At 36.1% G+C, this 16,562-nt stretch overlaps 1 protein-coding gene across 1 annotated transcript; it reads right to left on the reverse strand.

Annotated features, from left to right (window-relative positions):
- Window positions 1-1,547: 1,547 nt before the first annotated feature.
- helz2a (helicase with zinc finger 2a) lies at window positions 1,548-16,470 on the reverse strand. The gene is made up of 21 exons (XM_059559604.1): window positions 16,377-16,470; window positions 15,024-15,610; window positions 14,756-14,939; window positions 14,375-14,485; window positions 14,024-14,144; window positions 13,512-13,887; window positions 12,784-13,425; window positions 10,686-11,475; window positions 10,498-10,573; window positions 6,965-10,400; window positions 6,719-6,807; window positions 6,446-6,589; window positions 6,217-6,357; window positions 4,920-5,064; window positions 4,669-4,785; window positions 4,349-4,541; window positions 4,087-4,221; window positions 3,625-3,834; window positions 2,510-2,663; window positions 2,159-2,326; window positions 1,548-1,887 (listed from the first exon to the last, which is right to left on the reverse strand). The coding sequence occupies exons 2-21, from the start codon at window positions 15,587-15,589 to the stop codon at window positions 1,739-1,741; spliced, it is 7,947 nt and encodes a 2,648-aa protein (XP_059415587.1). The 5' UTR covers window positions 15,590-15,610; window positions 16,377-16,470; the 3' UTR covers window positions 1,548-1,738.
- Between the last annotated feature and the right edge of the window lie 92 nt (window positions 16,471-16,562).

Consider the following 16,562-nt stretch of genomic DNA (forward strand, 5'->3'; position numbering starts at 1 on the left):
TGTAATGTCCTGAATTTCATCATCATCATGCATTAGGGAGATTCCACCCCCCTCCCTATATATCGCTCCTACTTTTCATCCCACATCTTTTCCTTCCATTCTCCACTTCATCTCTCTCCGTCTCATGTGGCGCTGATTGAACCCCATCAAAGGCTGCGGTGAGAGTAGACGGCCTGCTGGAGCTCCAGCCTCTCGCAGCCTAATGAGACACACACACACACGCACATGCACACGCGCATGTATGCAATTCCAAACTAGTCAGCATAAGACATGCACTACACTTATGCACCCAAGCACATACTCACAGCTTCTTAATGCATGACTTTTATGCAATGCACTGCAAGAAAATTAATTCTCATAATAATTCTTTGTCGTTTTATAGTAAAAATATCAATTATATCAGTACATTTAAACTGCTTTTTGGAGAATACTTGTTCATTTAAGTTAATTTTTTTTACGCAAATGGAAAGTCAAGATGTTCTCTCAAAACAAATCTTCATATTTTACGCAATTGTGCTTCTCAAGTAATGTCTTTTCTTCATTTATCCACTCTCATCAGTGGTTTTTCTCTCTCTTTTTGCCATGTCTCGTCACAGTCCCGCAAAACCACAGCTCTCTTCAGAGTCTTTTCCAAACCAGCCTGGCATCTGTCTCCCCTTACTAACACCCCTCTCTCTGTGTGTGTGTGTGCTCTTACATATCAAAATATGGACCTACAGTGGCCCCCCAAAAGCACTAATGCCACACTTTAAAGAAGTTTAAATGTCTTTACATTAGATACAAAGCACACACACACACACACACACACAAATGGTAGGTAAATGTATAGTGTTGAAGATGAAGACAATCAGTATTGTGTGTATTTTGACAGATCCAGATCTAATCAATGATACATTTTTATTTGTGACTTCCACATCCAAATACATTCTGCAGCTCCTGTATCGACTGTTGTGCAAATTATGTAAAGAGCTGCACATTAAACATAGATTAAGAAGTATATTTCATTGACAGATACATCTTTATACATTTAAACCAATAAATACAGATCATTCAGTTTCTTGCATTACAATTATATACTCATAGACAATAGTAAAAAATGTGAATAGAAATTATTCAACAACATCTAAAAAAAATACAGTGACCAATTGCAAATTGCCTTATGGTTTCCTTTCCATGCTAGTACAGCACCACTAAGTGGTCAAATATTAACATTGCATCATTCATAGTCTTGTGGTGCTGGTGAAAGTGATTTGAATATTGAGTGAATAAAAATGTCCTGCATTTCTATATTTCATAATTAAAGTCTTCTTTTTTTGCATTTATATATACAGAATTATTTTTATTATTTTAAACAAATGTATTGTAAACATTTTTTTATTTAAAAATTTATGGTCAAGTAATGCAAACTTGAAACTTCACAAACATCTCTGAAACTAAAATAGATAAATACAATAACATTTTCAAGAACCGACAAAAAAAAAAAAAAAAAAAAAATATATATATATATAAAGATAAAAAAGATATATAATATTTAATTAAAGCGCCATTCAAGAGTGGTGTATTTTATTATATTAATGTATCGCACCGATATCCAACAGGTGCAATGTTCCCTGATATCCTTTTTTTTTTTTATGTCACAACAATAATGCATAAATGTGTAAATGTACATAAGTGCACATTTTAACACAGCTAGAAATTAAGCAAATGCAGCTATAAAAACAACACTGCATGAAGCACATCATCTTCTAGCAGTTTTATTCATTCCCAGACTTCTAGTGGGTTTCTGAACCTGGATGTGCCGGGCGGGATTCACTACACATCCTTTCTCCTTATAATGATCCAGAAGTCTTCTCCACAACACACTGCACCGCAGCAAGTTCTCATTACCTGTCAAAATAGCAGAATTATGGTATGCAATCCAAGCATCAAACAGAAAACTGTCAGTAATTATAAAATACATAATATTTAAAGCAGGTGAAGTGGAATTATAATGGCATTTATCATTCGAAATTATTATACCGTTATAGGACTGAATAATATTCATGCTTCAGGTACAAAAAAGATGAGTGTGTTATTTTGCATTATTCCATTAAGAGAAGTTATGGATCAAAATTTTCACACATTATTGACTCCCACAAACCGAGATTGCATAACTAACCAATGATGCACAAGCCTTCTTGTGCCCTGGTAATGCCCACGTTGACTTGGTGTGGGTCCATGATGAATCCAAGTCGATTTATAATCCAGGATTTGGTTGGTTGTATTTCTATATCAGATTTGGGACAAGAGCGCACAGTTGACATGATGACATATTTCCATTCACTTCCTGTGGCCAAACAAACAAAGGGAAAAAGATCAGAAATATTTAATTCAGAAACAATATCTTGTCAAACATACAATCATAAACACAATTTAAGTATGAATGCTTTGAATTTGTGCCATAAATAAATAAAAAAATATTATTAAAACAGAGCTAAATAATAAAATGGCATGCTTAAAATATTATTACCTTGACTTTTCATGATGGTGTTGACTGTGATGTCTGTTATACCCTTATAGAACAGAGAATCCCTAATGTTTGACACTTGAGCATTATATGGTGTGAGAATGGCGATGTCCTTTGTCTTTATTCCAGCCTCAGTCAAAAGAATGGCGATCCGCACCTGTTGGAAGATTATCACCAATTTGAAATAAACTGATATATAATTTTATAATATATCCGTAGGTGGCATTTTGAATTTAAAACAATAAATTGTTTGTGGCAAAAATGGGCGGGGCTTCTACATTTAAATTATTTATTTATTTATATATTAAGAAATTGATGCACTTTCACATTACTGTAAGAATCTTTGTAATTAATATAACTTAAATACGTAATTTCTATTATATATCCAATAACGTCCTGTAATTTGAATGTTACGAAAGGTATCGCGCCGTTGTGTTTCCTAGGAAACTTAACCGCCAACATTTGCCGCCCAACAGACTGAAGGATAATCTTGAAGAAGAGCGTAACGTATCAGGCGGAGTTTTTAGGCAAGTAAGTTTATAATTATCAATGTTTTGTAAAAAAAATAACAGAATTTACACAGTGTTTGTCCATTATTTAGAAACGGTTGTCATGGTTAATATTGTATTTTGGTCTGATGTGTTTAAGAAGGACGAAGCCATCCGTTAAGTAAGTTTAAATATTCTCTCATTTGAGACTATTTTTTGTTTGTAACCTCAAGATGGCGCAAATTAGCTATTCTAGCTTGCGTTGTTATGAAAATATACATAGGGAAGTAGCCAGTGCTATGAGACTCGGTAGTAAAAGAGGTATGTTAAATATAAAAATGAGTTCTACAGTCAGGTCAGTGGATATTTAAGAGATCTCCATGTATATGAAGCCATCCTTGGATTACATATTGGAGTAATATACTGCTACGCCATGTAGAAGTTCAGATATTAGGTTTATAATCCTAGATCATAGTTGCTTCTCTTACTTTATAAACAAACAAACAAACAAAAACTACTGTACCGGCAGCAACCCTGAAATAAATTATTTTGTGTGTAACTTAAAAGGTCATAAAGATTCATTTACATTATAGCCCAAAAGACTATCTATTTTTATCTAAAAAAGCTTACCGCTTCTTCTGCTTCCTCCAAATTTGCTTTTGAATTTTCATTCCCCCGTTCAGTCGAGACCACCAGACTTTTCTCCTTGCCTTCAACATGGCCGAAAACTATGCATGTTTGCCTTGTCTTAGTAAGGAAGAGACTTGGTTTAGGAGATGTTTTAGTTTTTAACTTTCCATCATAGAACTCCTTAGATGGAAATTCACAAATGTCTTCTTGCTGTAAAAGACAAAAAATACAATGGAGAGAAATTTTAATTTGAATTAAGTGAAACTACTGCCTTTTAATTGTTAAGAAAAAAAAAAAAAATATATATATATACTATTCATGACTAAAAACTATGTTTAAAAAAACTGAACAGCAGCTTATAGACATCTTTTGAAAGCAAGCAAAGGCATCTGACAGAAATGTTTTATTATACAATATTAGAGCTATTTATTTTATTATTTAAATAGCTATTTAATTCATTACCATTCTGTACTGAGTGTCAAGCATGAGTGCTTTCTCCATGTAACGTTCAAAAAGAGATTTGCTCATTCCCAATCGCTCCACCACGTCACAGTGGACTACAGGTTGCAGTTGCTTATGATCACCCAGAAGAACAATCTATAACATCAAATTAGTAGGATATTAAGAACCTAAAAGATCTTGGTTCAATGCAAACATAATGAAATGAAATGAGCTAATATCCAAATCAGTGTTTGTCTTAAAAGAACATTGCTTTGGTGCTCACCTGCTCAGGCTTATGAGCCACTAGTGGAATAAGGGCTTCAGGTTCAGTTGCCATGGCACATTCATCAATGATGATCTGTTTGAAGTCGAGGACTTTAGCTAAGGTAGGGTGTGAGGCTGCTGTGCAAGTGCACAAGATGACATCGTGCCGCAATAATTCATGTTTTCGAGCCTTTTGGAGGGTGTCTTTGTAGCTTTAAGAAATTTTTTTTACATTAAATTAGCTGTTCATTTCAATGAAATTGTATCAAAATAATTTCTAACAAACATGAAACAAAAACAGAATCAAAAAGAGATTTGAAGTTACAGAGCTTTACATACAGTTTTTTTTCTTCGCTGGTGAATTGATCTCCTCTTCTAATTTTCATATCAAAAGCTAATATTTGTGTGGAATGTGGGTTGTCATCCTTTCGAATCAGATGGTGTAGTGCAATGGAACTAATAATACAACAACAACAACACACACCTGTTAGTGTGAAAGCCAGTTTTAGATGTATAAACACACACATATTACATTTGAAGTTAGTATCTACACTCGAATAAGTGACAGAAGGACAGTATTTGGCAAATACCTGAGCTCTGTGTTGGGTTTTTCGCCTCTTTTAGAATTGCGTGACAGCTTCAGGTTGCATCCTGGGTAAGGAAATTCCAACATTTCCACCTGATCACTGTAGACTCTGAGAGGTCTAAGTTGATTTTGAAGTTTGAGGAGATGACCTGCAACACATTCATAAAAACAGTTTACAATTCAGTAATCCTTGTTCACATAATGACTTGTGTAACTCCTGCTTCTAGGGCCCTAGGAAATCCGATTTATTTTTTACTAAATTCCATTTTATTTTTATTCCAAATTCCATTTTGTTTTCCAAATTACTTTTTTTTTTTCAGTTTAAATTTTTCTGTATCCTTTTTTCTTTTTTTTCGTTTGAATTTTTCTCAACTCTTTTTTAATAGTTAAATTAAAGTTTATTAATCAAAAAGCATGTGTAATTAATTCAACCCCTTAAACTTATCAATTTTCACATCAATTTAATAAAAGTTTAACAAAAATTACATGTTAAGGCTCTATGAAATTACCAAATTCTGTGTTTTTACATGTCCAATTATTTGAATGCATAAAACAACATAATTATAAAGTAGCTTTATGATTTTTTTCCCCTCAACAATTCTGTGTATTTAACATTTTCTGGTTATCAAATGAAGGGAAAAAACATTAATTTAATTTAATTTAAGCAAACTTTATTTTTTGGTAAACAAAGGGGATTAACTATTAAAAACATGGAAGAAATTTTGTGTAATTATTTCTTAAAAAAATAACGTTTGTTTCATTTTAGTAGTAATAATAGGCTATGTACATTTTACTGAAAAATAGACTTCAAACCGGACTTTTATTTTGACGGGTTGCCGTGAATAGCTTTACAATTCTGTGTATGTGATATGACGCTAGTTTACTCAAATCAAATGGTCAAATTCTCATTAAGTGATTCTCAGAGCTGTTCTGGAGATGTTGTTCATGTGTTTAGGTTCTCATTTACAGAGATAGCAGACACTGAAAACACTGCGAGCGTTACGTGCCCTTTAGTAACGTTATACGTGTAGTAAATGAAAAGGTGCGTCTGCTCCATTCATTTAAAAGAGCATGCAGTATTCATATTTAAATTAACTTTTGGGACTTAATAGTTAGATACTAGACCATATTGCAATTTGATTGAAGTGAAATTACCTACTTTTGATTCATTCATTCAAAATGTGAAAAGATTCCGCTATTCCTTCAATGTTTTCCACATCACAGAAATCATAAGGCCCTATGGTTCACTAGAGGGACCAAACTGATGAAATGGATAATAATTGGCTATACAGAAAATTTACCTGCGACCACATCAACAGATTTATTTGAGGGGCCACAGTACAGAACAGCTCTCTTCTTCTGTGAATTGGTGTCAGGAAGCTGTTGGGTATTCTTGAGAAACCAGTATACAATATGGACACCAACAACAGTTTTTCCAGTCCCTGTGAAAATACACAACAATAATATAATAGGGAAGGAATGGCAATTACAATAGCTTAAGGCCAAAGAAAGTCAAAAAATATTTCTCACCTGGTGGTCCTTGGATAAGGGTGAATGGGTTTGTCAATGCTTCTCTTATAGCTTTGCACTGACTGTTGTTTAGATGGGAAAACCCAGAAGGGAGATAACTGTCAATCTCAAATCTTGCTGGAATCTGCTTCGAAATGTTGCATCCTTTGAGGAATGCATTTAAAGGGATCATTTTTGAAAAGATGGCCAGTAAATCCTTAATTTTGATAGTAGAGCTTGAAATATAGCCATGCAAAACTTTATAAAGAGGCAGTAAAAGTCAAACTGTTGTACCTCCTTCAGAGTGGATTTTCCTTCCCATGGCGATATTTTTAACAAGTTTGTTGGCTTTGGTTAGACTGGTAATTGCATCCTCTTTGCGCCTACAAATGAAATAAAAAAGCAAAACAATTAATGAAGCATACATAGGCCTATATTTTTTGAAGATGTTATCATAATCTAAGGATGCAAATAAAACAACACAGTGTACATAAATAGGACATTTTATTAAGATATGATGTCTATCATTTGTAGACTTACACATCTGGCAGAAGCTTTGTAATCAGCTCCAGAGTAAATCTTGTCCTCTCGCAGAATATGGCTTCTGGAATATTTGTCATAGGTGTGTGGTTAATCTGAAAATCAATTTGTAAATTTTTGGGTTCTTTGGAGTCAATTTCTTCAACTTTTGTAATTATGCCATGGGCCACCCAAGTGATAGAAGGAATATCCATGAGAGCTGTGCACTGAGCGTTTTCCAGAAAGGGGCTCTGACTTTGCTGAATCTTAGTTCGAATGCAGAGGAAACTGTTCTTAAGGTCACATTCAATAGACCACTGAGATTTTTTGTCAAGTGGAAGGAGAAAAAAACCCTCATGCGTCTTTTGGAGAGAGGTTTTCCATTTCAAAACTGCATCTTCAATAATAATACTCTCATTTTCAGACACAGCATTGGAGGCTGACTCCATTTCACTCAAAGGTTTCCATATTGCCTGATAATCCATGTACGAGTTGTATGTATTCCTTGATGAGTGGAATGCATATTTTGAAAAACACTTGATTGGATCTTTCACATGCTCCAAACAAATCTCAAATTTTGGATGCACAACGAATAGCTGAATTGCTGGTGTCATAAATCCTCGAGCAGTGGCTGTACCTAGCTGCACCTCGACTGCCTCACCTTGCTTTATTCTCAGCAAAAGTTCAGCATAATGCTCGGCATGCATGAGATCAGATTTTTCTGAACTTTTAGCATTTCTCAGTCTTTCCTGGGATTGTCTTGCATGGACTTTTGAGCTGACATCAAGCTTCTCAATCAGTGGTAACAATATTTCCCAATCTTCTTCTCTAAGAGCATCTGCTAGGCATTTCCAGGCCTTTGTAGAGACATAAGCCATGACTGAGTTTGGATTTTGTTGTTTCACTTCAGCAAGGATGTGAGGATTGGAAAATGAATATATCCTTCGCACCCATTTCAAGATCATGCAGTTGTTTGCTTCATCAAACTCTGGTTGATCTGCCAACTGAAGATCCCTGTACATAATGTCTAGATTGTCTGATATAGAGGTTCTGTTAAGTGGGAAGGATAATCTGAAGTTTGTCCCTGACTGATTGAGTTCCACAATGTATGCCACCTTCTTTTCGCTTTGGTTTGAGAGTTTTAATGCAAAATGTAGAGCATTCGCTTTCCTGTCATATGCTGACTGTTGGTCATTTTTCCTGGAAAATTCCATACAAGACAGGTCAATGTCATTAGCTGTGTACCTAACATTGGTCTTGTCAATCACAGAATGAAGAAGGCGCTGCACAATAACATCTATATATCGACGGACTGGAGATGAGGCCCAAGTATAGCTGTCAAGGTCTAAGTCATAGTGCCCAATTCTAGAGACGTGTGCCGAGTTTGATCGTAGAATACATGCTTTTTGACACAGTTTCCTAAATGCCGTAGCAAAAGGAAGAAGTTTGGGGTGAATCTCATCAGTTGCAATGAAGTCAATTATTTTGTAGATATTTTTCTCCTCTGCTGCTGTCTTCAAGCATCTCAAAACAGATTTTAATATGGGTATGGTTTCAGAATCAGAAATCAAACCTTGGTTATTCAGTTCGTGAGACACATATACACTCTCAAGAGCTCTACTTGAGAAGCGAACAGATAGTGGAATCAAGGAAGCATTTTTGTCAAAAAGGTCAATAAGCTTTTCCCTTTTTGGCCTGTCCTGGCATCTCAGTGGAGTTATGGTCCTTGTTGTTTCGTCAGACAGAAGGCGTTCAGCAACTGTGTGGTTAAACATGATCATCAGCTCTTCCACCATTAGGTGAGATCGCCTTCTTCCAAGAGTCACATCCTCGTCTGGCATTTTGTAGCACCAGTCGTCCTGTTTTCTGTATCTCCTGTGAACCTCAGCAAAGTTCCATGCTTTCAAAAGGCACATTTCAAGCAGATCATAATGCTGATGATTGTTTTCAAGGATGTCCTCAGCTTCATCATACGAAAATTTCCTGTTGGAGTGAATGACAGACTTGCAAATGAATCTTTTCTTTATGCAGTTTGTCTTAGTATCCACTTGTATTATCAAGGAGATTGCTCGTCTGTCATGATTAGGTATCAAACTGAAGAAATTGGCACTCAGTTCTTTAGGGAGCATGTGTATTGGCTCCTTTCCACATGGATAGAATGAAGTACACAGCTGTTTTGCATATTTGTCCAGTTCACTGTCTTTAGCCAGAAAGCTAGCAACATCAGAAATATGAACTCCTATTTCATAGCACTCACCTAAATCCATTACACTGATTGCATCATCAAGGTCTTGTGAATCAGCAGGATCAATGGTGAATGTTGGGAGCATGCGAAAATCTCTTCGCCCATCTTCAAATAACTGAAGACTTTGAAAGTCTCTCATCTGTCTTTCCAAAGATGAAGAAAGTGTTCTCCTCAACTGGAACTCTATGTCAAGAACCTTCAATCCACCTTCTAAAGTTGTTATATTTGGAAACTCTCCCACAACAATCCCCAAGGGAAATTTGGAAAAATTTCTCCACTTAAGGACTTTGACAACAAAGAGATATTTTCTGTGCGCCTCTTCATTGATTTTGATGAACTTCTCTACTTTGAGGTTCTCAGGATTTCTTACAGCAATGTGGTTTGGTTTGTCTTTCCAAAATGGTGTGTAGATTTTGGAGATGCATTTATTGATAGGTGTCATCACTTGGCTGTCATGTCTTTCAAGAGTACAGACAAATTCTTTGACAAAATCTGCACTTTCCAGGATGTTGATTACCTTCCCCGTAGGAGGATTTGATATCTCACTCAGGATCTCCACTGTTACCTTGTCTCCAGGGAATGCCTGTCCGAAATTCTTTCTACCCTTGATGTCAACTCTCTGAGTAGGCTCGTCAAGTGGCCTTGCATAACCATGATTAAAACTCTCCATGACCAGCTCACAGTGTTTGTATATGGTAGAGTTAGTCAGCCATTGCTCTTCATCATCTTCTGTAATTTGGTTGTTCACACTGCTGACAACCTGCTCATGTTGAAAAACTGGAAACAAGCCTTCCTCTGTTAATACAATGTTGATGTCTTTGCTCTCATCAAGAAGCTCTTGAAGTATTGGGTCTTCTATGTCTGGTATTTCAGATGTAGTTGATTCACTATCGCTGCCCTCTTCATCCTCACTTCTGCAGAGCTCAGATATCTCAAGGAGGTCTTGTTTCAAAGAATCCAAGTTAAACTCATGGGCACTTCCCTTGTTGATGCAATCCTCTATGTATGATCTCCATAGTCTCCAGCATGTACCGAACTGATGGCAAGAAAGTGCAGCTGCATCTCCAACAACAAATATTTGAGATTGGGCTCTTGTCATAACTGTGTTCAGCACTCGCATGTCATTGAAAAACTCAAGACAGGTCCGGTCTGTCTCCAATAAGCTGTCCTTGGTGTGCACAGTGGAAATCACTATTACTCTGAACTGTTTTCCTGAAAAATATGGGAAAGGCAGTATGTTCTGTAAACCACATGCATTGATACTAGTGTGTTTGGCATAATATTACATTTGAGTAATGCTTAATTTTACCTTGCACATTTTCGGCATTCTCTACAGTGAAACGGGGAAGTCTAAGCTGACGCAGTCTTTGCCTTATTTCCAATACCTGAAACACAAAAGAGGCAAAAGCATCTGGTATAAACACACTGACATGAATTTGATACAATAACAGGATGCTATTAATTAAAGCATAATATAAATCTCAGTAGGTTTGATACCTGTCTGCCTTGAGATAGGACACAGACTGATTCTGGATCTTTTTCACCCCACTCTTGAGGCCATTCCTCCATTATTTCTTTCACAATGTCAACGACACTTAGAATTTGTTCTGCATTGAACCAGGACATGCTTGTTGGATCCAAACAGCATTCTCCTCTTACATGATAGAACTGCAAGGCATATTGGTGAGGATGTGGAGGCACATCTCCTCTAGCCTTGATCACATCACTCTTTCCCACATAAAAATGTGTTGATACAAAATCCACGATGTCCTTTGTGGAACGGTAGTTTTCATTAAAAATGATTCGGCTTTGTTTGGCAACATCACTGTTTTCAGCTTGGTAGTAATAGAAGAGGCGATTGAGCAGGGTTTGTTCTGACCATTTGTCTTGTCTCACAGAGAAGAGCTTGGGTCCCATCTGCATGTGATCTCCTGCTAAAACAACACGTGTATTTTTACCTGCTAAGCCCAGTGCCATAAGAGCCTCACACTCCAACATCTGAGAAGCTTCATCGATCAGAATGTGGCTGAAGTAGTTTTCAGGCAGCTTCATGTCATGGAAGAAACGTGCTAGTGAAGTTGTTGTTATAACGATTCTTATGGAATCTAAAACAGCTTTGTCAGGAAACTCAAAATGGTTGCCATCTCTGGAAAAATGGCAATACTGTAGAGTGATGTGATCAGTGGATCTGGGATTGCTTTCCTTTGCCTTGATTCTCAGAGGTTTCGCTTCATGATTAGCAGTTGCATAGTCATGAAAATGACCATTTACATAAAGATCAGCAGAACTGTATGAAGAAAAAAATAGAAATAACTGTAGCTTACAATGACTGCATTAAGCAATTAAATTAGCCGACAAATTAATTTCAAAATGACACTACCTTTAATGTATGCATTTTATCTGTTCATGCATTATCCAGCAATCAAATCTACTGTTTCAGCACAAGGAATGCAATTTAAAAACAAATGTATAAAGGCCATTTTACTGTTAATAGGATCAACACATTGTGTTTTGGATATTGGTGTGCCAGGCTTTTTAATTGTGCTAGGCCAGAAACAAATGCACTAACCAGCATACATATTCATGCTGTTCTGAGCTAGGTGTGTGCGAAAATGACAAAATAAAAGATATCTCAATATTTTCTGGATTTTTGTCAATAAAAAAACTAGACATAATTTTGCTTAATATTCTTCATATTCTGTGCCGTGGTTAGTTTGCAGGAGTAACAGAAATTAAGTTTAATTTAAAAATAGATTTTGACCTTTTATGGCCAAGTTTTTCCTAACCTAATTAAATATATGCATCATCTTTTGTGTAAAATTCTTACATTTAATCAGTAAATTCAAATAGTAAGACACTACTGGTCTGTTATCAAATTAAATCAGTATCAAAAAAAGTTATGTTTGCAATGCAGAGGTGAATGAAGTAGCATTTAGATGCATTTAAACAAACCGTTTAATGCAGGACACGAATGCATTTAATCTGCAGTTTCAAATGCATGAATGTTTTGATTTAAATAAACAAAACATTGAATACTGATATTTGAAATGATTTGGGGGGGGGGGGGTATACTTTATAACTTAAATAAAAACCTAAAATCATTGAGTCATTTGTTCAACCGATTTGTTCAAACTTAATATTAACTTATTGTTTATTGAACTGTTCATTGAATCAATATCACATTTGCAATTGTGCTGATATTTGGAGAAAAACATCACTCTTTGTGTGATATTAACTATATCAGATGATATAAATATTAAAGACATTTAAAAGACATATGGGGGCATTTTTGGGGAATTCTAAATATTTTAATAGACTAAAACACAATGAAGGCGTGAACTCTAAATGTGCTTGTGCAATACTTTAACCTAAATCATGTACAGTAGTTTATGCATGCACTCTCTGGGTGTGTTTTTGTTTGGATTTTGCGATAAACTTGATGAAGTCAAATCGCATATCAATGAAACAATAATTAACGATATTATTGTAGATTACATATATACTGCACACCCCTATTCTGAGCTGGTCGTTTCAGGAGGATGACCTACTTCTGTGGAGCAGTACTCTGACGTGCCAATGAATTGTAATGCCTTACCTGTTTGTGTGTGTGCAAATCAAGATTTTGTTTTGTGGTTTCTGCAAAAGAACCTGGGCCATCTTTGCAAGGGTTCGAGTTTTCCCTGTTCCAAAAGGTCCATATATCAACAACGGTGGGATGCTGCTTCTGTTGTCTGTTACACTCATAACAAAGTTCATTGCTGCTTGTTGCTTCTCATTTAACTGTCCTGTATCTGACTGGGAAGAAATACAGAACTTGCTGTTTTTCAGATCAGGTAAGACTTTGTCTAAGGCAGGGAGATCATCAATGGCCTTGTGCATTTCGCAGAACCATAGACGATTTAACTGGAAATGGACTTCCATCTCACACCGCTGTCCTTTCTGCAGATTCAGATCAGTGCAGCATTCTCTGGAAAGCTGCAAAATTACTTGCGTCTCAGTGGCAGCATCTTTCAGAAATTCAGCTTCATATGTAGGCCCGAGGTAATCATTATTTTTCAAAACACGAACAAGAGATGTGATAGCATGTCTTTTCACTATGAAACCTTGAGGAGTATCAGGAGTGAGTGGATGAGACAGAGGCACAGCAGCAAGAAGAGCTTCTGGATAAGCGCATTTCAATCCAAACCTGTCATCAGTCAGGTATTTTTCCAACTGCGCTGTCCCTCGTAGATTCAGACTGGAAATATTTTTGGGACGGAGAGAGTACATTAGAATTGTTATTAATTGTCAAGTATTTGGTTTAGACCTAAGAAACATAAATACCTGCTAAGCCATTCACCAACTACTTTTTCCTCCTGATATAAAACATTGTGCATGTTGTGTTTGTAATTTTCATGGTTAATTGGACTGGTCATCTGATCAGTGAAGATGAGTTGGTATCTGTTTAGCAGCTCTCTCTCTGCCTCTTCTCTTTTAACAAAAGGAATGATTTTCAAGCTTTCCTTATTCCAGGGCTCAAGATTACTGACAGTCTCTTGTTTTTCTAGTGGAAACTCAGGATCTGAGCCCTTACATTCATCCTCTCCAACTCTGACCTTGAGTTTCTGACGCAGGATGGGTCTGGTGTTGAAGTCAAACCCTACCCATTGCTCATAAAGTCCTGGTTGGTTAGATTTGAAGGACACAGGGATTTCATACTCTGCAGAAACAAATCACAATAACTTAATAATAATATTTAATAAGCTTGGCAGTTAAATATTAACTGACTCAATAAGCTTAGTAAAAGCATGATTAAGGTTTCTTTTTGGGTTTTGTAAGAAATATTCAGTCTTCACCTGTTTGGTTCTTTTTAAACCAATCACTATTGGAATATGACCGTTCCTCATCGGGGTCTTTGCCGAGACTGAATTTCGCCCCGAGTTCCCGTTTGAGTAAAGCAATCACTTCTAGAGGTTCCTGGAAGGTTTTAAGTTCAATTGAAAGTACAGATTAATGTCATTGAAGTCATAATGTCATAATGTCATTTATCCCACCATGTAAACAACATATACACTTTGGAATTAAAAAATAGCTAATAATTCTTAAAACGAATTGTAAGAGTATAGTATTATTAGAAGTTGTATCTTTTATACTGTAACTAAAACAACCCTATCAAAAAACATTTGTATGTCTGTTAATGTACAAACCTTAGAAATAATGGTAAAATTCCATGTACACTGTATTCCCTTTTTCCTTACATAGACACTGTCTAAATCTGGGTCACAGCTGATAACAACATCAGGAAGGGTGTCGCTGACCTGCAGGAATATAGTTATGACATTGTAAAAGGTAAATATGTACAATAAAAATCAAGCTTTGGTTATATAAAAAAAATAACATGGGCCAAGAAAATTGAATTGTTATCATATATAACATATTAACTAGGTATACAAGAAGCTAAATTAAATGCAAGTAGCAATGCAAAGTGTCAAAGATCAGAGGTACAAATGTAAACATTTGGGATACTGTCCCACAGTGAGTGTCTTACTCAATGTGCCACTAATGATGTTATATTGTTTATTACTTACAATCATTTTCTTGTCATTGCTGTGTCTGTATTCATCCAAAAGTCTGTCCTGATAGGACAGCAGGCCCATCTCGTCTACATCCCTGACTCTTTTCCGTGAAGCCTTGAATCTTTTTTGCCATTCACTAAGTTCCTCTTGACTGTGAGCCTTTGTGCAGTTATCGCCATACTCGCACAGCAGGGATCTATGGGAAAACGTTTTATAGGCTGCTTTGACTTACTTGGACACAAGCAAACATCTAATGCCATGTCACACTTCCTATAAATACCTTTCACACAATTTCAGGTCCTTGTATGTTGGTGGTGGATCACGGTACTTCCAAGTCGGAGAAGTATCTTCAAAAATCAGTCTCCTGTGCTTCACAGTGAAACAGTGGTTCATCAGTTCCTCATCATTTGGGATGTGGACCTGGCACAATGTGCAGTCAAACTCGCCTCTTTTCTGCAGTGTCCTTTGGTTTTGTTTTATCACTTTCACAAGCTTAGGAATTGTGAGGTTTTCATCCTTCATTACGTTCCACAGTGCTGCTTCTTCTGAACTCCTAGCGTAGGAACATTTGCTACCATGCTGGGTGCATCCAGCATCTTCAGTGAAGTACCAGCAAACAACATATTTGGAAGGTCTGGGAAAGTGTGGCAGGGGGGCAACGGGCCTCCACGATGAACTGTTACCTTTCTGCTTGATCAGTAAGATGTTTTCTGAGCAGTAATGGAAGATCTCCTTGAAGGTGTATGAAATCTCATTGTGTTTTTTACAGCACTTATTACATCTGACACACAGCTTGTGTGACTCTAGTAATGTTTGAAGATTATGATGATTCCCCACAAAAGCCATGATTTAAGGGATATGAAATTCCTGCAAAAAGAAATGGTTCGCTATTAGAGGTTTTCACTACTTCCATTTACATCTTATGTTTTGTTATTGTTTTTGTTCCCTTGAGGTAAAGTAAAGGGGTAAAACAAGGTCTGTGATTTATAAAAGTACAAACCCATAGAAAAATCTCAAGGGAACCTTAGTCTTCTGGGTTTTGACGTCATGGCTGTAGCACTCTATCACACATAGTAATATAAATCAATAAACGTTTTTAGCCTTCAGACTAAATAAACATCAGCTGTAGATCTTTTCATATAAGATAATATCTTTTCATATGGTAATGTGTCTATAAAAGCGGGTGTGGTAATTGAAAATTATTTACCTGCCACCTTTACATTTCAAGGAGAGTGCAATAAGCACAATGCACATAACTATTTCTTATATGCATTTAAGCATATAAACTACAGATTAAAGTATACAATGATTATATATACATATATTATAATGTTATTATAAGGCTATAACAATGTTTTCAGGTCACCTTCTCTGAAAGAGTTCACCCAAAATGAGATTATGTAATGATTTATTAGAAATTCTTTCATCTGTGTAACAAAAGTCAGAATGAGATACTTGGTCACCCTTTGACTGAATTGAATACAGTAATTAGGCAGCTTTTGAATTCCACAGATTACGCAATGTAATTTAATGATCTTTTTAATAGAGCTTAATTAACTATTTTATACTAAATAATAAACTGTTCATAAAATAATTAGGTAACATGAGTTAGTAACGCATAGCATTATCTTACCTTCATATTTTCCTTGCCATCCCAATGGTTTTCTCATATGTCATGATCTTCCTTTAACACTGGATGTTTCAGCCGATCTCAGTGTCATGTGCACCTTGAGGCATTTAAACCATTTATAGAGATGTTGCTGAGCGACGCTGTATAAGCCACTCCCCTAGAATTAAATAAGTTTCATTTTCCAGGACT

This window comes from Carassius carassius, chromosome 10 (genome assembly GCF_963082965.1).
Source record: "Carassius carassius chromosome 10, fCarCar2.1, whole genome shotgun sequence".
Lineage (NCBI taxonomy): Eukaryota > Metazoa > Chordata > Actinopteri > Cypriniformes > Cyprinidae > Carassius > Carassius carassius.